General features: G+C 38.9%; 1 protein-coding gene across 1 annotated transcript in view; it reads right to left on the reverse strand.

Moving 5' to 3' along the window:
* Window positions 1-6,843: 6,843 nt before the first annotated feature.
* LOC111566229 (ankyrin repeat domain-containing protein SOWAHA) overlaps window positions 6,844-24,832 on the reverse strand; it is a 29,646-nt gene continuing 11,657 nt past the window's right edge. Inside the window, exons 5-12 of the mRNA XM_023266722.3 lie at window positions 19,351-19,407; window positions 18,942-19,043; window positions 17,630-17,641; window positions 16,418-16,420; window positions 13,847-13,939; window positions 11,861-11,933; window positions 11,415-11,510; window positions 6,844-9,061 (exon numbers count right to left, since the gene is read on the reverse strand). Coding sequence (XP_023122490.2) covers window positions 8,889-9,061; window positions 11,415-11,510; window positions 11,861-11,933; window positions 13,847-13,939; window positions 16,418-16,420; window positions 17,630-17,641; window positions 18,942-19,043; window positions 19,351-19,407 — 609 coding nt within the window. The 3' untranslated portion in view covers window positions 6,844-8,888. The remainder of the gene's footprint in view (window positions 9,062-11,414; window positions 11,511-11,860; window positions 11,934-13,846; window positions 13,940-16,417; window positions 16,421-17,629; window positions 17,642-18,941; window positions 19,044-19,350; window positions 19,408-24,832) is intronic.

The raw sequence follows: 24,832 nt of genomic DNA on the forward strand, positions 1-24,832 counted from the left end.
CGGCAATCCGACCTCCTGGATCTATTTATACACACCCAGCTGCCAGCGTGCGTGTGCTGGGGGTGAGGAGGAGGGGGTGAGGAAGAGGAGGTCCCACTGGTGTTGACTGACAGCTACGTTCAAAAGACCCACAGCTTTCACTGGCAACAAATCCCATCAAAGAAGCCCTCCGCTGTTCCTCTTTTCGTGGAGGGACTGAATACGCCGCTGCTTACCGCAGCACAGTGGTTTTCTGGAGAAGTTTCGATTCAGTTCCTCTTTTACTCAAGACTCTTAGAATTAACCTTCATCTGTACCTGACAGTTTTTTCTTTTCTTTTCATAAAACACCAAATGCGCAAATCTTCTCTCTACTCTCTAAGAAATGGCATCGCATGTGACCTTTAAAAAAATACACAGCTCATAAACTGCAAAGTAAAACTTTGTAGAGGTTCAAAATTACAAAAGTCGCTGCGGCGAATGTTATGCTTTCCATTTGTATGGTTTTGTTTGTTTGTTTTGTTATTTTTACGGTTTGAATTATATTTGGTTAACCGACAAAGGCGCTCATTGCCGTTTGATGTGATTTTTACGACGAATTTAACACCTCTCACGTCTCGCACAAATCGGCGGAGTGTTTAGATAAAACGATCCGAATTCACTTAACAACATGTTGCCAAACTCCTCTGTTGCTTCTGACACTTCATCACCTCCATATCTGGTCGTTTTGTGAATTAAATTAACCATCCCAATGGCATTAAATTACGCTAATAAACAAAGAGGAAACTTTTACGCACGCGTAAAAGTGTCACCAAGAGAGACCTGTTCGGAACAGACTTCTTGCAGGTCTTTCATTAAATAATTGAGAAAGTGAATATAACAACATAGTTATCATTCAGCCTCGCAGCCATACCTTTTGATTTGTTAATTTACTGACTCAACCATAACAAACTGCTCCTCTATATGTCGGATGGCTTTGTTTTGAGTGCTGCGCACCGTTTCAATGGCCCTAATTAAACGAAGTTAAGTGAAACAGGTGTTGGCTAATGTATATGATAATTGTGAGATAACAGATGCTAATGTGTGCGTGTGTGTGTGTGTGTGTGTGTGTGTGTGTGTGTGTGTGTGTGTGTGTGTGTGTGTGTGTGTGTGTGTGTGCGTGCGTGCGTGCGTGCGTGCGTGCGTGCGTGCGTGTGTGTGGATAGGGGTTGTTCAAGAGGAGAAGATTACACTTTTTATTCCACTGTCCCCCCTCATGCCCTTCAAAAGAGCCACAGTTAAGCTCAAAGGAGCGCAGCTCTCTTATCTCGCATAATTTTCACTATTTTGCTAACAGTATTAGAGGTGTAGTGCTGGTAGTGATAGCAGCAGTGCTTTTATTAAGTAGTAATAGTTGGAAAGAAATAACACCACCCGCTATTTTTCTTCTCATTTTTAAATTGGTGATCCTGACTGAAGTTTTTTTCTCTCCATTGCTTGCATTTTGGAGGGTTTCCTTTTGATGAAGCTCAATTGAAGTATACATATTTTAATGATGATTTAGTGGTAGCACGTGTTTCAGTATTAATTGATCTTACAGCTTCTTCCTTACTTCAAAAAGCGTTTTATTTGCTGAACTAAACAATGTAACTTTCTAATTAATTTTTAACATATTAGCCTAATCTGCACTCACCAACATACTGTGTTATTCACAATATAATTGTGCCCAGAAACTATTTGAAACGGTTGAGAATATATTGAGATTGCAGCTACATTAGTAATACTTTAACCATATAGTTTAATCCATTGATTGAATCCTGTGCAGCAGATTGAATGCAGCCTAAGAACTGAAACTCGGCTGTCACTTTATGAGAAACGTCCAGCTACTCCTGTCATAGATAAAGATAATAATGTTAGGTTTTGTATATTTTTGTCATACCCCACAAATGATGACAATAAAGCTGTTCTATTCTGTTGTATTATTGTTGTTTTAAAGAGACATTGGCTCAGCTTCATGGTAAAAGTACGCACAAATTGCATTAATGCACTTTAATGTGTGTAAGTTGCAGATTTGTAAATGAGGTATCTCCATGTTAGAGAAAAGGAATCTTTGAGGCGATATCCTCGACTTTGCTTTTGATGTTTACATGTTTTGCTTCACCTATTGTCAGATTCTGTTACTTTGTACTCTGAAAAAGTTACCTTTCAGAGGCAAATATTGTCATTTTTAGTCCACAGCTACTATAAATATAAAAAGCTGGCATACAGAAGATTATTGTATAAAATATTTGACATTAAAATGCTCATCATGATATAAAGCAGGGAAAATGGGCCCCTTCAACTTGCTCAATTATTTAAAGCCTTAAAATTAATTTTTTAACCTGAATTCTGTAAGATTCTGAATGCAGGACTTTTGAATACATTGGTGTATTTTTTCTATATATTTTGGGAACTTTTACTAAAGGACATAGAATTTTTAAAAAAAAGTAAACTAATTGTACTGAAACTGAGATGAAGTGTGCAGTAAAACACACAATGCCTCAGGAAATCTCTACTGATTTCAAGCAGTTTATGACTAAAAATGTCAAATACATGTAGGGGATTTTCTGTTGAATACTGTCATGTATGTATAAATCTGAAAGGAGTAGTGCGTATTATGTAAGAGCTATTAGACAGATAAATAAGTACCTCACACAGAAACGGGAAAAATGTGACACGTTATCACGAGCACAACTACTCAATGCAGGATTTTTGTCATTTAACAGAATAACTTTTGGGTTTTAGACTTTTGGCCAGAAAAGAAAAAAGTTTTAATAGTCACTTCAGAGTCTGCAAAGTTGTGATTTTGTTTTACTTTTTACATTTTATTAACCAAAGATTAGTAATAATCACCAATAATAAAAAAAAAGACTAGATTGTTGCAAATTAAAGTAATCATTAGTTGATAACATCTCTTGTTTTGTCGCTCCTACTTTAACCCTTTGGTGTTGTATTATCCAAGAGGTACTTCTAATGTTTTGTCATAATTTAGGCTGATTAAACAGAGGCCCAGATGTCAAGACAGAGAGCTGCTGGGGGTAGCAACAGAAAAAAAATAAGTGGAGGGAAAGGAGGAATTTATTTGGGTGGGGTCCACATAGCCTAAAGCAAATTTGTACAAGGGCAACAATGGGCCGACTAGAGAGCAAAGACAAGAAGGCTTATGGCATCAGTAGTCTACATCTCACAACACAAACAGCTCAGGGCAGCAGCCTTTGTCCTTCTTGTACTTCTTTTCATTCTCTTCCTCTTTTGGCAGCTCGGCCACAGTGCAGGTGTTGGTCCTGCTCTGACAGGTTTTGGTTGCGCTGTTTGCTGTTAGGATGTCAGTCGTTTGCAGGAGAGAAAAGTGACCAAATGGAAGGCGATTGTCCTCAGTGGCCAAAGAGATATTACAAGATAGCAGAGAGGATGAAATTATCGTTATCTCTGATAACACCTGAGCCACTGCTCTGTATTAAAACCGTCCCCTCTGTGCTTCTTTATCTACAAATCCTCAACATATTCCGCAGTGTAACTCACTAAACAGACTGTTAAATTAAGTATGGTCCTGGTTTTGGATAAAATGTGAAGTGACAGGGTCTAATGAGCAGCTCAGGACAATAGGTGTAGGTGTGACCTCAATTACAGGCCGTCCCCTACCTGGAAGCCCACAAAGGGACTAAACATGCAATTAGAAAAGCTCATAGGTAGGTGTGAACGTGACAACAAAAGCCTAAAGACAATCCACAGTCTTCAACACCTTCTGCTTGTTAGTTTATTTTTGCTTCACTCAATACTGAAAAGGGAAAAAGTCGACTGATCCAAAAGAGGGTGAAGACTTTGTTTTATTATGTGGAAGGTTTAGTGTTGACACAAACAAAGCTAAATGAAAAGATGAATAGTGTCCAATTTGAATGTTTTTAAAGATTTTTGCAGATACAGTTTCCACCAAAGACAAATACAAAGGTACAAAGGTGAAGAATTTCCTCAGTGAACAGAACTCAGTCAATTGACAACAATTATATATTGGTCTCCAAGCAGAGCTCCAGTGTTCCTCCCTAATGGGATTTTCCTGGGGCACCAACACAAATGGAGAGATGTAAGCAAAGTGTGAATGTTATCAAGCTTTCCCACCTCTTCACTATCTCCCCCCTCTTCCCAGACCCCCTTCCACTCTTTGTCCTTTGTCATTACTCTTATCAGGGCCACTCTATCATTCTTTCAAAATAGTAGTGGCGCTGAAACCGCTTGCAAATGTAAGTATGTCTTTGTTTAGGGCCGGGCAGCGGTCCGCCTCTCAGCTCCCTCCTGGGTGCAGCCTGATTGACGGCCCTCCGCTGGGTGAGTGACAGCCAGCGTTGGTTCTGCCGTGATGGCCGGTGTGACAGCTGGTGCTGCTGCTGGTGTCTCCCTGTGTCGGGCCCCGGTAGGCGGGTGCCGGGCCCCTCAGGATCCCTCAGCTAGAGGCCTGGCCCAGTTTGCCGGGGCCCGTTTAGAGCTGCTCCCCACTGGGCTCGTCCTTGCAGATCAGCTTGTTAGCACTGCAAGTTTCCTCTGCACATTTGTGCAACATATAAATAGAGGCAGATGCTATTTCAACTGCTCAGGTCAGATTGTTTTGTCAGAACAAATTTAAATGAGAAATCCTTAAGATTTTTCTTCAATTTTTCACCTTATTTACGCTGTCACCTCTCTGCACTTCTAGTGTAAAACATAAAAAAAGCAGGGACTCCATATCGACTTGCTGAGGGTGCTGTTATTGCGTACAGGTGATTTTAAGTATTTATCTTCTTATCATTATTATTTAGCATTCATACAAGCAGAATACAAACATTTGATCAATGTTTCCTCACATACCATGATGTCAGTATGTTTGTTAATGTGTAGTACTGCCCTTGAACATTTATCTTTTATTGTGGCACTCCTGTGACTCAATAGAAGACAGCTGTTTTTTTTATTATATTGCATTATAGTTGTTGGACAAATGCATTATTAAGAACTTATGTCTACTTCTAACTATGCGTTTCCGACCATTAATTAAAAGTTTACCTACTAGTTATGAATGCAAACTAGACTTAAAGTTAAGTTTTGCCTCTTTATTTTATAAAAGTTGTTGCCCTGCTTCATGCCATTTCTTCATTTAAGCTGCAGATTTAAAACAAGAGGGAACATTTTTTTGCAAACAAAGATGCAACCTTACATGTCATATTATATATATTATAGTGCAACAGTGGCATATATGGATTAATAGCAAAATGTATCCTTTCTACATCATTTACAGCTGAATAACAGTTTTTGAGAGTAGTGTTGCCATAACTCTCTGCAGAAACTTTATACTGTGAACAAGCTGAAGTTCATGCATCTATTAATTTCTCTGTGTAGCCTCACAGAGAGCAGCTAATGAGGTTATTGGGCATCTGTGACGTGACATCTACATTTTGGCCTATTTGTGAAACAATGGTAACAAGGAAGCCGGGGACATTGGGCTCTGTGTTTTCCAACTCAAAATAACAAAGCCGAGCAGCCGCTGGTGGGAGGCTGTGCTCTCATGGAAATGAGCAACCGAACCAACAATGTAGCGCCTAATCTCTTCAGAGAGAGGAATCAGTTACACAGCAGTATGCACCCCTCAATGCTTTTCATTAGAGTCAGCGTGCTATTGAAACGGTCTCTCCACCCCCCTGACTCACACACAAACACACACACACACACACAACCCTCGTGTGTAGCCACAGGCCTTACTCATACATGCGCTAGATACAAGGTAGCCCCCCCAACAACAGAAGGGTTGAAATAAGTGGGGCAGAGGGTGGTATGGGGGTGCAAGGCCTCAAAGCACGGGATTAGAGTTAATGTGCCCTCCCTGGGTTATAATCTCTTCAGAGGGGGACTTTGTTTGAGGGGCTTGAGGGCAGTAAGATAAGTATCTATTACAGAAACTCCCTCTTATCCCTCCAACATCCCTGCTTCAAAAATGAAGCACAAAAACACTTGCCTCTGTTCCCCTCTGTGTCGTCTGATATCCAAGACCCAAAAGCAAGTGCTGCCCTTTTCAGATAATCAGGTATTAAGGTCTAAAGCCGTATGGAGAGTTAGCAGGGCCCATATTTACTCCATCTGTAGCCCACAAAGTCAGGTAGTTAAAGTAAGATCAAAGGCAGATTAAAAAACTTGGGTTATTGTATAGACAGAGAAAAAAAATCATTATCACAAGTTGGAGAAGCATCGGTGTGAGCAGCCAAGTCACTTAGTGCTGGAGCTTGATGTACACCGTAAAAAAAAAAAAAAAAATCTGTAAAAAAAAAACAGCAAGAGTACCAGAGAAAATGGTAAAATGTTGTTGTGCCTCCAGATTGTAATAAAAAAAAAGGCAAATAGCTGTAAAATACTTTTAGCTCACGTAAATGCTGTAAAACTGCAATTTTACAGTCACAAAAAAGTGAAATCACTATTTATCAAATTGGATATTTTTGATTCAGAAATTATATGCAATTATGTAGAATAATTCTTCCTTTAGAAAATGAATGTACAAAATGATTTACTATTTTTCAGTTGTTCATATACATTTTTTTCAAAGAGGCAAATATCAGGGAAAAAAGTTTTTTCTCATTTAAATACAGTATAAAAAATATACAGAGTTTTGATGTGGATGAAATTTAGAGTTTGGGCCTTTTTTTTAACAATTAACATGTAAGTGATTACTGTTTTTCTTGGGGAGAAACATCTACAACATAAATTGTAATTTAAATTGTTGAGATCTTTTTTAACAGTGTACATAATTCCATTTGTGCCAGTGAAGTGTTTGTGTTTGAAGTGAACAGTCTGGATGCAACAGTGTTTGTGGCAGAAAATACAAGGATGCATGTTCATATAAAAAACTGTTTAATTCCAAAATATTTTCATTTTATAAACACTGTGAAAAAAAGTAAGAGGCTGGCTCTTCAGGTTATACAATTAGCTGATAAAACTAAAAGACTAACAAATGGCACTGAATTACAAACAAAAGTGAGCATCTTCTACTATAAATTACTATAGTGAACAATTAAAAGAAGCCTTTGAACTAATTGGCAAAATAGTCCAGAAGGCAATATAGCAGTGCGGGTTTTCTGTTTTCTTTGCAAAAGTTTACAGGCACTTTGATACACAACAGGTGCACGAATCGAGTACAGTTAGCTAAAAATCTCATGTTTGACACGCGTTTGTAACAAGCCTTTATCGAGTAACAGAGCAGCACTCAATCTGCAGGTACATCAGTCTAAAAACAGTTACTTAAGATTTAAAATCTACAGCTATGCTCTTGATTCTTCATACCAATAAATCTCAAACACTGACTCACTGCACCATGACAAAAAAAAAAACAGTGCTGTATTTCTTCTCCCTCATTGACTCAGATTTAAAGATGGTTTTATATGTTTAAGCCCAATTTTCACCTTCCATTAGCCAATCTTGAAACAGCTAAATCACGACTGACATTTACCAGTTTATTGATTTATCCGTTATTTGTTGATTTATCCATCCATCAAGTCACATTATTGACTCGTAGTATTTTAGTACAAGCTGGGTTAATCAACGGTGCATTCATGAACGTTATCTGGTATCTGAGAATCCCGACTTTTGTGACAAGCAGGGCTGCATTCACAAGATAATGATTAGGGAGGGATGTAGGTAAGAAAAGGGGGGACGGTTTTGTATTTTTTCTGTTTGCTGAGCGGCAGGTACCCTGACTGCATTATGAAGGCAGGGAACGAGCCATCACCGCAGATTTATGTTTTCATTAAATAGTCCCATCTAAAGTATTTAAAAATCAGCACAAAATGGAAAATCAATTTTAAAAAAAAGATACTGTGGTTAAATATTAAGGTTAGAGCACATTTTGACATTCTTCTACTGTACTTTTCTCACTTTGGTTTCAAGTTAAAATGCTTGAATTTTAACGTCATTGAGTGGAGGGTTCTGCAGTTTTTTTCAGTATAAATTAAAGGCTTTCATAAAAAAAGTTAAACATAAGGTTGAAGCCTCCTCACAGCACCAATAATTTTTCAAAGAATTAATTTACCACATAATTAACATATTGACCTAGAATCTGCATGGATGCGAAGTTTAAGTGCACATTTTTACAAGGCTGTGACATTCAGAATGATTAAATTATCCTTTAAAGGCTTCATCTGGTGGAATTGTATGGGTTTATAAAGAGACACGGTATTATCTGTGCATTTAAAGTTGAATGTAGTATGTTCTGCTTTTCTATTTCGCTCCATGTTGTCCAAAAATGATAAAATAAATATCAATACTGTAGTAATACTGCTGCTTAAGTACTCACCAGTGCAACAAATGTGGAGCTGAAAATAGTCCTCACAAATGCACCAACTTAAATAACTCAAAACTACAGAGGCCACTGTTTTAGAAGACAGTTCATCTATTTTAAAAACCAAAGTGTTGTATTCCTGACCAGTTCCAGACAGTTTTCCAGTCCAGTTGTCTCCTTCTTGCCAGATTTACTTATTTTAACACAAAAGAAAAGCCAAGCTTAAAGAATCATGTTGCCTGAGTTCATGTAAAATTGTAAGGCTCCATGAGTAACATTTAGCGAGATACATTAAATTTAAAGGCTTCAAAAATACTTCTGTGGTGAGCATAAATATTGACAATACACATCTGAGCAAAGCATCACTTGTAACATTTCTCATCAAAAGTTAAAGCCTTTGTGTTCCCAGCTTGTAAGAGCTGTTTAGGTGAGTGTCTGTGGGCATTAGTATCAATGGAATGAGTGCCAATGTCTGTGAGTACAAATAATAAATATACACATGTTACTGCCTGTTACATTCATGTGTGTAAATATGTATGAACATAAGGACAAACTGTGTAAGCGGGTGCAGAGTCAGAAATCGTCCCTGGGTCTTTTTTTTCCCCTCAGCGGGAGAATTTTCTGGGTCTGAACGCTGGAAGGACGAGCTGATGTGACGCCGTTCTCTCCTCCTCTATGGGAGCGAGCTCCTCTGCTGAGCCCCACTTCTTCTTGGAGTGGAACAGCGACACCAGCTTCCGGTTCTTGTTCCGCTCTCTGGCCTGAGTGACTTGAAACTCTGGGACCAGAAGAAACAAGAGTTCACCGATGAGAGAAAACTCATATAACTAAGTTACATTCTGATCATTTCCTATAAAATCAACCATAACTGAGTAAGTTGCCGATGATTTTAAAGCTTTAGGTTGACTGTAGAAACAATCCCGCTGAACAAAAGTGAGATGTTGGCTTTAGATTCACACTTGGAGGGGATGTAAATTTAATTTGGTTGCGGTTTTTAACAGAGCTCAAATGTGTATTTCAGGCAAAAAAAAAAAAATCTATGTCTACGTCCTGTACTTATGGTGAAATACAAAGTTTGTTGTTTGTATTATGGAACGGCCTCTACAGTATTCTTTATTCCACCTTGGCAGTTCAAGAGCTGGTTTGGAATTGTTGCCAAATCTTGACCAACACCCAAAGAACCAACTTTTAGCCTGAAAAAGTGATTCAAGAGCTCCACCATCACTTTCCTGATCTAGAACAGGTTATGCTAATAGCTGAGGGCCAGATTATCTTGACCAACAAGACCAAGGAAAGCTCTTAAAACAGAGCTAGTGTGGCATCTAATCTGCTTCATCCATAGGAGAAGAAAAACCCGAGCTTCAGTTTGGACATGAAATCAAAGCAGCAGTGTTTGGAAAGTCGATAAGGTCATTATCACATTTTCTCGTCACGTCCTTGAATGTTTAAAGATCGCCTTTGCAGATGGCAGCGCGTAGAACAGTGCTCACAAATGGAGACCGCTATTTACAACAACATTTATAAATGGCAGCTGGCTATATTAAAACATCAGATGGCAGGGAGAAAGATTAATCATGGATTCAAAGACAACCAGTTCTTAGAAAGTTGAACCAACTCCGAACCAGAGCTAGCATCCTGGTTGCAATGGTGGAAAAAAGGTGTGATCTGAGCTAATTCACATTCTGAGTCACAAAACAGCTACTGTTGATACTGACACCTGCAGTAAAGGTCTAATCAGTTGTTTACTTGTAATGGTATACAATTACCAAAAAAATCTATTTAAAGTAGTAGTTCGACTTGTTGGAAAAAAAAAAGGTTTATTTGTTCTGTTAAATTTTGAGATGACATCGATTTCACTGTGGGATCTATACTACAAGTCAAACGTTTAGACAAACCTTCTATTTCAATGTTTTTTATTCATTTGTATTGTTTTCTACATTGTACATTAATACTGAAGATTAACACTGTTTTGTTTACAACATAATTCTATATGTATTCTTTTACAGTTCTGATGTCTTCAGTATTAATCTACAATATACAAATAATTAAATAAAAGCCACTGAATGAGAAGATGTGTCCAAACTTATGACTAGTAGTGTATATTAAGCTGAAGTCAGCTCCCTTATAATAAAGCCTGAAACTGTTGCCCCATTTGTTATACTAAGCTAACTGTTTATTTCAACAACAACAAATCCTTTACTGAACCTTGCAATGCATTAAGCGTGTCTGGAGGTAAGTTCAGTAGTTAAATGCACTGAACGCGCAAAACATCAGTGATTTACTCAGCTAATATTCACTAAATAATAAAACATAATAAAATATTATTTTCACAGTGTTGATTTTACTCTGGCTTCTACTGCTGCTGCACATCTGCACAGGGAGGAACAAGCACAGGTTTCCTTTATACCACAAGCAAAAATGAGTCAGGGCAGTTAATGAATGTCACAGAGGAGTGACAAAATATGTGGTTCCGGTTTGATCATTGATTACAGTAATTTATGTTGGTGTCCTGCTTGTCTAGTCACTGTTCTTGAATTATTTCGTGCTGTAGGTGAAATAAAAACAGCACATTATTTATGGATGCTCACCAGACAAAGTATTTAAAAGAAGACTTAAAATATTTTGAATTAAATAGTTCAGATTGCTATTGAACGCAATTCCTGTGTGCGTCCCAACATGTTGAACTGTTCCTATGAAAACATTTTATTTTTTCTTTTTCATACACATTTATTTAGCCTTAAATTGTGGTCACATGCACTTCAGACAACTGAAAAAATTATTTAAAGCTACATTTTATACAGTATCTCTAGGTCATCCTGCAAAATGTGAGCCCATGACTCATTTTCCAAATCACAAGGCTACAGTACTGTCTTTATTATAACTTGGTAATTAAATAAATAACCTTTAGAATAAAACATTTCAATCCAGCAATGCAAGGTGCTTCATGGGAGCAAATAAAATGCAAGTATTTCATTTCAACTTCACTGAACATAGAGGACAAAAAGAAAATATGAAAAGAACACCCTGAAACCACCACAATGATAAATTACAGCTGCAAAAATTCCCTTCTTGTATTGATTAATTTGTCAGTTAATAATCATCAAACAGCAGTAAAAGTCCAAAGAACTCACGCAGCTCGCAGTCTTCCTCTGGACCTTCTGGTTCTTTGATGTTCAGATAATGGCCGGCAAGATGGCCACTGTAGTCCCGTAAGTTTTCTTTAGCTCCTATTAAGAAGAAAAAAAAATCAGTGAAAACTGAGACAAGTCACAGAAGGTAGCAGATAAGCTGCTTGACTGACACCTTACACCTGAAGCTTTAAGGAACAACATAATCTAAAGGTAAACACAACTACCTACAAGAGGCTGCAACCTGCTCTCACTCTTTATCTGATTGCCAGCTTTTATACGAGTCAAAGATAAAAGGTTTTCATTGTCGTAAAAGACTTCAATAACACTTATATTTTTGCTCAAGCATCTGTTGAGAAACACAAAAGTGTGATTTGTCAATTAGTTTCTTAAGGTTTACATGCCAAACAATAATTTAATTGCAAGCATTAAACAAAGGCACATTTTACCGTATGTCCCTACGAGCAGGTCAAGAATGTGCCGATGACCGTGTAATGCTGCAATGTGTAAAGGTGTATATCCCTGCAGAACGAAAAGAAACGTCAAGCAAGGAAAACATGCATAAAGAAGATCCACACATATGTATTCTGAGACACCTTGGCATGCAAACACATCCTTAGCACTCAGTTCACTGACACATAAAGGACTTGAGAGTGGAAAATCTACATTTTTGCTAAGTGTAGAGTGGAGGGGAATAACTGTGGCAAAGTGCTGGAAGGTTTCAGTACCTACCCCCTAGCGTTTCCCATGCACCAAACACAGCCAATGAAAACAGCGTGGAAAAAAATATACAAATTAGCAAAAGGTTATGGAAACACCAGATAATGATAAAAACATAATTGCTTGGTAATTCGCTGAAAATTGCATAGTTGTAGAGTTGTGCACGCTGGCACACAGACGCACTGTTTTGGGAAACAATTAACATGACATGACATGATTTATTAGCGGAGTCCTCCTGCAGCCCTGCAGCATGTGCTGCTGTAATACATTTGTACAGCTGGAACTTCACAGAGATCATTACATCACAGAGGGGCACAACAGAAGAGGGCAGCGGCCATGTTTTCCCTTTCAAGTCCAACCACTTACTGTACGAAGCCAGATAAAAGCCTGGATACTCACGTGCTGCAAAAAAGAAGAATACAATGAATAAACCAGTGAACATACATGTCACACTAAAGCAAAATGCAACACACCACAGCATTAAAGGGGCACTCCAATGATTTTACATTTTACTACTCAACTCATAAAAACAGTTGTATTTGAAGCATGATTTACTTTCCATAGTGGAATCGATGCAGAGCCCTTTCCATACACTGTAAAAAAACAAAACAATTTTAACAGTTTTTATCAAATTCTTTGAAGGATTTACTGTTATTTTACAGGTTTTTCCAGTTTTGGTAAATTACAGATTATATCTAGTACAATCCCAGAAAAAAAAATATTAATTTACATATTAACATGAACAAAAAATATTTTAAATTTATTTTTATAAATGATAATTCATTCTTTTACAGCATGTGGCTATAAAGTTACACTGTTTAACTGTATTTATATCAGCTCACAATGTTTTCTGGACCCCTTCTCCCTTTTTTTTTTTTTTTTTTTTTTTTTTTTTTTTACAGTGGTCATTATGAGCATTTATACTTGTACGCTGATGTATATGCGTATAGCTGCGTGCTCCCTTTCTGGCTCATTAACAGTCTTGATAATAGAGCCTCTTTGCCCTCCAGTGTTCACCCGTAGCTGCTTTGCAGGTCTCCCAAGGCATGCTAGTCTGTGATCACTTCTGTCTCTGGTCACCCTCGTCCATGTCTGCAGACCTCCCCTGGTGGAGGCTACAGCCAGCGGGGACCAGCTCTTACTCTAGCAAGGCGGGCTTTGCAGTCTAAAAACACCCACGACTCTGTGTCCCCTACCATCTCCACCTAAGCAACACACTCCCAGCGGTCTGCTCCAAAGATTGATGGACTTTAAGTACACAGAGGCTGGTGTGGGGTTTGGTTCTACCTCTGCTTTAAGTTGTGACTGAATGTTTCTTGCCAAAATGCACCACTGGAGTCATAGTTAATATCTACTTCAAAATTTGTGAAGTACACAAACTTCTCCTTTTGATCAAAGAACCAGATGTAGCCTAACACAGGGTATTATGGTTTGGCTTGATGAAGCAACCAGGAGGGGTTCACATGTTGAAGTACTTCAACTTTGACTTGTGTAACACTGTTTATGGGAAAAATGAAAAGGGTTTCTACAACCAGTGGTGCACAAAATACCTTTTCCAACTTGGCAACGCTATGAAAAATACGTCTGAGTTGCATTAAGCCTCTGAAGCTGCTTTGATCTATTTTTCACCAATTACAGACTTTATTGATGTGAAACACTAAGTAGCTGGAGTGCCCCTTGAAAAGCACTGTCCATGAGCAAAAACAAAAAACTGCACTCACGGATTTAGTGTTGACATCGGCACCAGCGTTAACCACCAGAGTGGCCATGTCCTCGTTGCCATGTTTGGCTGCCCAGTGCAGAGCTGTCTGTTTGCAATAAGGAAAGAAGAGGTGTCACTCACACAATATGCTCCATCATTTGCAACAGCAATATTACAAGCTGTGGACGCTGAGCAGGGCAGCTTCTGATTGGCTGTCTGAGGGCAGCGGGCCAGCTGTGCACAGAGGGGAGTGGATGGATGGAGGGATGGTAAGAAGGAGGGATGGAGAGATGGTTTCCTGCCATCTAACGGAGCCTAATTACAAAACAACACAGCACTGTGCCCACGGTCGGGGGGCCCAGCCGCCTGTCACCCGGGGGAAGATTGATGATGTTGGTGTGACCTGCAGAGGGGAGACCCACCCAGACATCAGCACACTACTGTCAGCACACGTCAGGGAGGGAAGCACGAGCCCCCTCCAGTACAAGAGATGCAGCCACATGTCTTCACGCAGAGACAATAAAATATGTTTGCAGATGTGGAAGTAATAGACACGTGTACGTACGACACGCAGTCACAGACCAAAACCACGTCCACCTGTCTGACTGCAGCTGTGATCTGCCGTGTTTTTCCTGCACTCTTTAAGCTGCATAATTACGGGCTATCAACAGGTGAAAGCAGTGTAGGTGCAGATGTCGGGTCAGTAACCACATCCATCCCCGCTACAGGCTGTCTTCAAACAGAAACCACCTCACAATTACATATTAACTGGACGGATAAAAACCCTAGAACTTCAGTTTTTGTTATTTGTGTTTTTACTTTGGTCAACTGGACACACGCTTTCACACTGAAAACTACTTTTCTTAGTCTCACTATAGTAGAAGAAACACTCGTCCCTCTCTTACTATTCCTGGTGTTGATTTGACATCAGCTCCGCCACCTAAGCAATCTGAAATATGCCTTTAACCAGTAAAAACAGCTCTGGAAGTGCTGCTGTTTGATCACAACATGTGGCTGATTTTATATGAATTCAACAGATGCTTTTTGAAAGTTTTTGCTGCTCTGTATTTCAAACAACACGCACACTGCACCTTTCATGTATTACCATTAAAACTGAGTCACAGAACTTTTATTTTCCTAAAGTAAAATACCTGGCAACCAATGAAAAACCCAGGAGATCATTTAGGAAAACCTTAAGGAAAGCCATTTTAAAGGTATTTCCACAATTCTGAAAGACTGAAAAAAAAAAACAACTCAGCTTTAAGTGGATTTTTAACCTGTTTCCTAACTTGTGATTACAATTCCTGATGCAAACAAAGAAGAAATGTGGGAATGATGATGCTAAATGTATATGAGGTGAACCTAATTTTAAAATTGCTATTTTCACGTATATTTGGTTGCATTGATATTACTGTAAGTTTATTTTAACACCTGACAAAGAAACATAGTTACTTGTACTTGAAAAACAGGTTAAGCAATTATTAGTAATTAAAGGTTGCTACCCTCGCTACAAGAAGCACCAGCTCATTAAACGAATCATTAACATTTTGTTGAAGTACAACAGGTAACATCTAAGTTGTTGTGCAGCCACCTGGTTGCTGATTTGGCAGGTGGTTGAGCTGCAGCCCCTTTTTAACCTGCACTAATGTCCAGATATTGTAAATCAGCAAAGTGGAAAGTGCAACATTTTGTATTTTGATCTCAAAAATGAAAATAGGGTCAGAATATACTGGCCGCAGCATTGCACAACCACATTCAACACAGATAATGTGGACATTAACCTGCAAGGTTTGTATTTTAAATTCAGTTTTTTAAGTTTTATTTACTGAGTTCATGCCACATTTTCAGAAGCATTCAAAAATGTGATTGGAGTATTTCAGAATGTGATTAATGCTTTTAAATAGTTATTTTTCTGTTTATTCGACTGGGAAATTAGTCCCCGCATTAAAAACTCATCTGGATATCTGGGAGAGTCTTTGGCAACTCCGGAAACACCTCGACCAGGTATTTATTTTAGAGCAAATGGATGCTTTGCTCTGTGACTTGAATGTAATCCTAATACAAACTGGTGCAAGGTCACTGCTTGAGTGAGTCCTTTTGTGTTTAGCGGCTCTTATGCTAATCGCAGCACAACAAGCTTGCTCAACAGCTCGCAGGAGAAAAACTTCCTCAATTCCCTGAAGGGAATGAGGAAGCAATATGTAGCTACACCTCTCCATGTCGCACGTCTGACAGACAGATTGTGATAGATGCTGTCTGGCTGGAGTATCTCCATCTCCTTTGTCGGTCTCCTGTCACATCTGAAGACAGATTGGCCAAAAGGCTGTTTGACAGGCGGCTCAGCAGGTTTCCCAGCGGGCCGGAGTGATGGACGAGGCTGAACAGGATGCTGCGTCTTCCCTTCCTGCGCCACTCGTTTCTGTTCCTGCCCGCTGAGGTGGCCCCCCACCTGTCCGATCGCCACGCGCCCCCCAGTGAAGGAAGCGGTGGCTAAAGAGGACTGATATCGACAGGACACAAAAGGCCTGTGTTCCCTGGATGTGTAGGAAGGCAGAGAGGAGTGATGGGCTAATGATGTACTTACAAACTGTCCGGCAGAGGAAGTTCGTCACAGCAGGGTCGGAGGCCGACGTCACGAGGAGAGCAGGAGGAGGAAAAAAAAAAGAGGACGTGAGACTCAGGAATGAAGAGTGCTGGATTTAGGTGACATGACCTGTGTTGTGCCTTTACTTTTAAGCCAGTGTACCTTCAAGGCACTGTTTGAAGAGCATATCTATAAATCCACCTGATCCTCACAAACATTTGGTCAGAGCAGGAAACACTTAAGTCCTCCCAGGATGAAGAGTAATCCCTTCAGTCCTGCTCAAACATGTGATTTAGTTAGATGCTGCTATGTGGGACACGAGGCTAAACTTATGTGGAGCGAAATCAAACCATGGCGGACGCAGATGAAATGTAACAACTCCTAGTTTTAAAGACTGTTTCCAGGAGACTTTTTTTGATTCTGGGTGTCCCTGTGCGTTCTCTCTGGAAAGGCGTCCAACTCTGGTGAACAGGGAAAGGCTGAGGGCTAAAGGGAACATCAAAGAGGCCTGAGGGGGACTTAGCACCTTCCCAGGGACACAACCTGCATTGTTCTACAATTAATCCCAGGCTGCTCTATTACTTTCAGATTATCTTTAAGTGGGTGAAGTCTTTGTGGGGCATTAAGACTCTCCTTAATCCCCCTCCCCCCCGATCTCCCTACACTTCAATGGCGGCCGTGCTATCTTGTCCCGGCGGAGATGGCTCAGGCTTAGAAGGTGGTCTGCCATGGCCACAGGACGGTGTGAGAACTGTGACACAGGGGAGGGACAACAAACATGAGCTCAAATCTCTTAAGCGCACAGGGAGACAAATAAAAGGATTTGGGTTGTCAGGGGGGCACAGGAGCTAAAAAGCTATCTTTCATAATCCTTTTGATAGTGGACCTTTGAAATGCGCGATCTGGATGTTTTAACACAGGCTTCTCAGAACGCTATTAAGGGGAAAATCACAGCAGAATGAGCTTGTAAAAAGCTACACAAGCAGCGCGCAGGTCTGAGAAAGAGGAATCACGGCTGATGAATTAAAGAAATTTGTAAAAGCAAGTTGAAAATGACGAAGTGTGATGGATGGAACTTACCCCCTGAGAGTGGCGGTCATGGTCACAGTCAGGAGTCAGTGCAGGGCAAAATGAGAAAGTGAAAAGCTTCAGGTCAGACAAAAATCATGCAATAATAACACAGCTGGTAATAAAACTCTATGAGATACTCACTGAGGTGAAGTCCTGGTTTGCCACACCAAAAAGGACAAGGAAAAAAAGCAAATATTAGTAAAATCCTTTGAAAAATGAGATTTTAGATGAAAAAGTTTGTGTATTAGGTATTTGTGTAACATGTAAAGAAAATTCCAGTTTATCGAACTTCAATATCACTTTTGCAGTTGTAGTCATCACATTGTATAACCATTTCTTCTCTAAAATGATTAAAGTTCGAGAAGTAAAGAAACAAAGGTAGAGAGACAAATAGTTCCAGGAGCTTTAGGGCCCCCTTTTCTCTTTGCTGTTTACTTTTCCGCCACATGTGAACTGTGAAGATTAGATCAGATGATATATTTAAAAAAAACTAAAAATAAAAACAGGCAACATAGTTCTCAATGTCGTTTGTCAAAAACTTTTGAAAAAGAAAAGGAAGAAACGACCAAAAATAGTCTCTTTGGCCATCTCTGACAAAAAAGTAGAGACGTCTTTGGGAATTTTGTTTTGTTATTGCTCTTTGAGTACACAGGGATGGGTTGACACTTAATAATTTATGTTATTTTTTCCACCCTTTTTGAGCCCTCTTCACTTCATATGGACAGCAGATAGACACATGAAATTTCAAGGATCGAAAACACATCTGAACTCTGTTAAAAACTGCAACCAAGTGAATTTTATATCAACTCCAGGCATCACAGTCCAAAGCCAAAATCTCTTTTTTGTTCAGCACAATTTTTTTCTACAACCAAAATCAATATCATTGGATTTATCATAGTTTTGACAGCAAAATTGCACTAGTTTTATGTCTCTGACTTAAAGTAATAGAAACAATCATTGGAACCCTGGATGTGTTTTTTCTGTTTACTGATAACTCCCCTGAGAAAACTTTATAAAGTGCATTTTGGGTAATTTTTCATGGGTCATATCACCATGTGGGATAGGTGGTTGGTTTTAGCAAAAAAAATTGAGCCAAACTACATTTTGTCTTAAGACTGTGACACGTGGATTAGACAATTATTCATCTGGCTGCAGTTTTTAACCCCTTAAAAATGTTGTGTGTCTATCTCTTCCTGTCCTTGAAGTTATGATTGCTCATAAATGCTGGAAAGAAAAATGCAAATTATGTACTTAGAGGGCCTGTAAGTATGAAAATATTCATGGCATGAAGGTAAAATGTTGCATGACTACATTAAATATACTACAGTTATTGTACCCCAAAAAATCTGCTGTTTCTGAGGGGGTCAGTTGGGAACTTTATTCAAATTTAGTTGACAAACATATGGCCAAAGAAATGAAAAATGATGAGCGTCCGAGCAGAGGGCGGCGCTACCTTCTTGTTTGCCAGCGAGGGGTCCTGTCTGAGCAGCTGAGAGAGGTCAGGGACTCGAGCACCGGCAGCAGAGTAGATCCACTCTTTCTCTATAGGATCCAGCTAGAACACAGACACACATCCTGTTGTGGGCTCTTTTGATAGTGCTGAGGCCACAAACCTCTAATCCATTTCCTACAAGCCACCGAGTCACAGCCAACTGACACATTGTGGGAGACGCCCATGATGACGCTACACTGAGCTCAACAGTTTACACTTATTTGTTTAGCGAGGACTGTTAGTGCATGGAGTGTGGACGTGTATTTACAGGAGCAAAATTGTGAGCAAGAGAAAAAAGAATGTACTCTGGAAACTTGAAATGTTTTACCTGCTTGGTAAAAATCAAGCACAACAACAAAAGAGGACTTACAGCAACTGCAGCGGAGCCCATGCTGCCTGTACACTCGTCGTCCTGCTCCGACTCTGACTGAAACACACAAAACAAAGTGTCACTGAAGCTGAAATATACCACGAACTAACGGCACTGTATCAGTCATAACGCTCCCACAGCATGACCCCACATCACACACACCCTCTTTCACACGCTGCTCACACTGCTGTGATGTTTTCCAGCCGATGAGACGCGACCAAAAGGGTGTCAGACAGATAGAGGCAATGAGACAGTGAGGCAGAGGTGGCAGCTTCACACATAGGGGGGAATGAATAACAATCCAATTAACAATTAACCGAAAAAAAACAACACGCCTGCAGTCAGATTGTGTTTTTTTTTAACCCGTCGTTTTAGCCTGAGAGGAAAAACTCCACAAATAATGACCACAGCCTTGAACAGTGTAAAAGTGTCATTTTGGCTGATTTATGTGCGAATGGAGAGTTTTCTTTTCTTCCTTCTCGATTCTTTTGACGAGGACTCGAGTGCTAATTGTTCTCAGATCACACACAGACATCATGTTCAAACACTCGGCCCTTTCATGTCACTTGCACAAACTGCCACACGTCAACGCACCGAACATGAAAAGTGGAGGGATGGTATTTATCCAGCCGATTCCACTCGACACATGTCCATTTTTTTTAGCACTTGTGGCGGAGACCAGTAATAAGAGGCAGAGAAAACAAAATAATATTGTTGGGCATGAAGGAAGACAACTGGAGAGAGCAGAAGAATTGGAGCAAAAAAAAACCCAAAAAACTTTCAGCACTTCAGATTTCTGTCTGCAGTTAATTTAAAGCTTACAACTGTTATTTTCACTATCAATTGTAACTTTTCCAGTGTTTTTGAGCCTTCGTAATTTTGTAAGTTCAGCAGATGGACAAATTCTATTTTTTATGGCTGGAAACACATTTGAGTTCTGTTAAAATCTGGTACCAAATCAGTTTTACATCCACTCTAGGTGTCACAGTCAAAAGCCCAAATCAGTTTTTTGTGCAGCATGATTTTTTGTATAACACTGAGAATCAATATCATGGGATATAACATAGTTTCAACACCAGAGCTGGACCGGTTAAATGTCTATGATAAAGAGTAATAGAAATAAGCATCGGAACCCTGGACGTGTTCTCTGTTTTCTGGTAATTCAGTGGAGAAAACATAAAGTGCATTTTGGATAAACTTTCAAGAGTCGTATCACCATGTGGTACAAATGGTTGGTCAAAACAAGCTTTTTTAAAAAAAAAAAAATCTTATACGAAATGACCCTTGTATGATTAATAAAAGTCACATTTGTTCTGATTTCTTAAAGTGATTGCAACCAGGATTAATCAATATCAAATGCTAATCTTCAGGCCCAACATGTGGCTGTTAAATGTTGCCCTTATCAGATTAATGCAACTTTAAATCGTCAGCAGAAAGGTTTCCCATCAGGAGTAGAGTGCCAGAATATCCACAGAAACTTCTTAAACTTCTCCAGCAGCAGGATCTACATATTTTTTATTCACTTTATGTAAATATGATTAAAAAAACAGGCATCCCTGTGTGAAGTGCAGAGCGACCTTTTTTCAACAATAGACTTGTTGCTGGTCTCTGGAGGACAAATTAATGATGATAACCATTTAAAAAATCCTCACAAATAACTTTAACATTTGTAGTCTGGGTCTTATTTTTACTGATCTACCAACATATATGCCAGCTAGCACTGATAAATTGGTCGAGTGTTAATTGGAATGCATAGTAACCAACGTGAATTAGGACTCTACAGCGGGCAAAAAACAGCAAAAAAACACACTAAGAAACCAGGCAGAGATTATAGTTTCTTCCAGGATTCATATTCCCAACAAAGTTGTCGTGCATTTGGGGTATTGTATAATATGTGGCCTTTGCTGGTAAATTAACATTACAGTTCGTTGTCCTTCAGTGCAGTGAACAAACCAGGCAGCTTCTACATCTGTCAACACTGGACTGAATGTCCCAAATACAAAGTTTACACAAATACAAAGTCTCTGCAGTGAGTAAAACCTTAAACAAACACAGTTAATGTGACTGTGCTGCTATATTAACACACTCCACCATATTTCATCTATCCATTGTGCAGTCCATCAAGGAAAGCCACGTATCTCTCTCAGAGGTGAATCCTCATCTCTTTAATGGGCACAAATGATTATTATCTTTCTAATGAGGTCCAACATGTTGCTGCTTAACATAATAACAGGCAGCTTAATTTAAATGCAGATTCTCCCTGGACAGGTCCTCCTCCCACTCAGATTTGACACACTGTGGGTTACAAATCCAGGTAATTTACTTAGCACCACCTGGTGGGTGAAAGGAGGAACCACTGGAGTGACGGTGCTGATCTGGGAGTCAGTACAGTAAAAATGTAATGAATCCTTTAAAGACCAAGTAGATTCTGGTTGTTTGTTGCTCCTGTCACATTTTTACTCACTGTGAGCTCATTTTTTTTACCACAGTATAAAGCCATGTGCTGCTATGGAAACAACACAACCAGGGCTAGCAGTAGAGAAAACTCAAAAATGTCTACTGTGTAGTATGACAGTTAAAACGCCATGAATCATGCAGAAAGAAAGAAATCATAGTGTAACTTCTGTAACTGCCCACAGGTGTTACAAACATTGGGAGAAAAGGTGACCCTACATCCTGTAGATATTTTACTACTTGTGAAAACAACCTGCAGTTCAGCTGCTTTTTCAAGTCCCTGAATTTTTGTCTTGTGATTGTTGGTTGCAGCTGAGTCAGTCATTGCTTCTTGTTTGTCTCAGGGTGCACAGAGTTTTACGTTTTCTACAGAATCTGGTTAGAGCAAAGGTTTATTTTTGTCATTTTTTTAAACCAGACATGTCAAACTAAGTTACTGTGATGAAATATCACAATTTGAAGCCTTGATTTGGTGACATTTTTCATTGAAATGGCACCTTGCAGATGAATAATTCAGGGACCATCGGAGAGTTTAATATCTGACTGTTCTTCCTGTTTCCACAATTTCTGCCTCTGATAAATGGTGTAAATTTGACCACTAAAACTAAAAACAACAATATACTATTCAAATCCACCAGCAGGTTTTGAGGTTGAGAAAATTAAATGTTGAAAATGAACCATCGGTGAACTCTTAGTAATTCATTATGATAAGTTAAAAGAAGTAAATTAAAATGAAACTGAAAAGGTGTCAGTAACCAGCAGCAATTACTGCAAAAGTTTGGTTTGACAAGAATAATGTCTTGAACAACTTTAAATTTATATGAACAAAAGATTTTAAAACTTTGAAAAAAAACAGTCAAACATGGATTGTGTTAGATGTAGCGAAAACGGGGTACAAACTCTACACTTAAGCTACACTTATGGCCATATACACCATAAGATCCAAGATTTTGACACACTCGATGCCAAAACAGCGTTTTACATTACCTTTTATGTGTTATTTGTTATATACACACTACCATTCAAGTTTTGAGTCACTTTTTGAAAGAAAAGCATTTTTTTCCAACGAAGATAACATTAAATGAATCAGAAATCCATTCTAGACATTGTTAATGTGGTAAATGACTATTCTAGCTGGAAACGGCTGATTTTTAATGGAATATCTCCATAGAGGTACAGAGGAACATTTCCAGCAACCATCACTCCTGTGTTCTAATGCTACATTGTGTTAGCTAATGGTGTTGAAAGGCTAATTGATGAGTAGAAAACCCTTGTGCAATTATGTTAGCATATGAATAAAAGTGTGAGTTTTCATGGAAACCATGAAATTGTCTGGTTGACCCCAAACTTTTGAACGGTAGTGTATATATAATCCATTAGTATCTACAACAGTAACACCAGACAGTCTAAACACTATGCCATATCCTTAGAGATTTCTCCTGGAGTCCAATTCTGCTACTTAAACTGTGATTACTATTGTATTTATAGATACATCCTATAAAAATCAGTTTAGGCCAAATCTTCCTCTTATTTTCAATCGGTATGTTCATGTTTGCATTCATATTACTCATATGTGCAGAAGCAGATGCTGCATGTTTCAAACATTTGTCAATGATTCACTTTTATCTCTCCAGCTTTATTTCTTTGCTTTCCTAGTAGTCTGGACACTACAGTGCTGCATGTGTTGCACAGGTGGTTTAACCAGCTCAGGTTGGTCAGAGATGTGTTCTGTACAGTCAGCCGATTGTAGCTGGTACTTTATTGAATATTAAGGCAGTAAAAGCATAAAAAAATCAGCTCAACGGCAGTTTATACTTTTTTTGATGTCTTACTCATACACAAATTTGGCTTCATTACTTTAATCGAATAAATGACAAACTAGGTAGCTACCTCCATGGTCACAAAGTTACTGGCAACTGCAGAAATAGCTGCTTGGCTACAAGTCGGGCTGTCAGGGTTATAAAAATTTAGTTGATAATAAATTGTCACACAAATAATTGGGGTTAATCAGCAGCTAAATCCATTATGTTAATGTGAATAGATGCTCATTGATAAGCGGTTGATGAAATATTAGAAGTCAGGCACCTCAAGATTAGCAATTGCAGACATTAACTGAACAACAGGGTGCAAACAGTTGAAAACAAAGTGGAAATAACAACTGAAATATTTCTGGTAGTTTTATGTTGCTGTTCTTATATCACTGAATGGAAACGATCCTAACGATGATGTAAAATTATCACAGTCAGACGGGTAATTATGTTACATCTCTAGTTACAAGTTCCTCTGATTGATAATCACTGGTTGTCAGTATAGCCCCAAGAAGTACTGATTCTGAAAATTCCTCCTTCAAAGACTTTTCTTTCATGTAAGTCACTCAGTTTGATATTAATTCATGTCACACATATTTATAAGGCGCCTTTAAAAATATAGTCTCCACCTCATCGCTACACAGGAGGTTCCCATACATGAAGACCAAGATTAAGCAGCTTCAATCTGACAGGCCCTTCATGCTGTTTCCATGTTTGTGCTGTAGTGTGATGACAGACTATTATGGACTTTAGCGAAAAGAGGTACAGAATAACCTCATATCCTGCAGCTAAACCAGTTAAACCAAGCTAACAATTATTTTCCTTATCAATCAACCGGCCGATTATTTCCCTTGTTAATTGTTTTGTCCATAAAAAACTAATCATAATTTCCCAGAGCTAAAGGTGATGTCTTCTAATTGCTTTTTCTTGTTCAAAACCTAAAAATATTCAATATACTATCACAGAAAGCAGTTAATTGTTGACATTTTTGATTATAAAATGACTGAAACCATTAGTGTAGATTGTGGCAGGTACATTGTGTTGCCCATTAGTGGACCAATAGCTTTAGCTCTAAACCCCAGCATCAAATTTCTGCTGTGATTGACTAGAAAAGAAACAATCAAGCCTCAAACTAAATGTTAACTACAACACACATGCTTACATGTGTTTGTAAATGGCGGTGACCAGAATTCAATTTATGCAAGTTGGCAAATAGCACA

This window comes from Amphiprion ocellaris, chromosome 8 (assembly GCF_022539595.1).
Source record: "Amphiprion ocellaris isolate individual 3 ecotype Okinawa chromosome 8, ASM2253959v1, whole genome shotgun sequence".
NCBI classification, from domain to species: Eukaryota; Metazoa; Chordata; class Actinopteri; family Pomacentridae; genus Amphiprion; species Amphiprion ocellaris.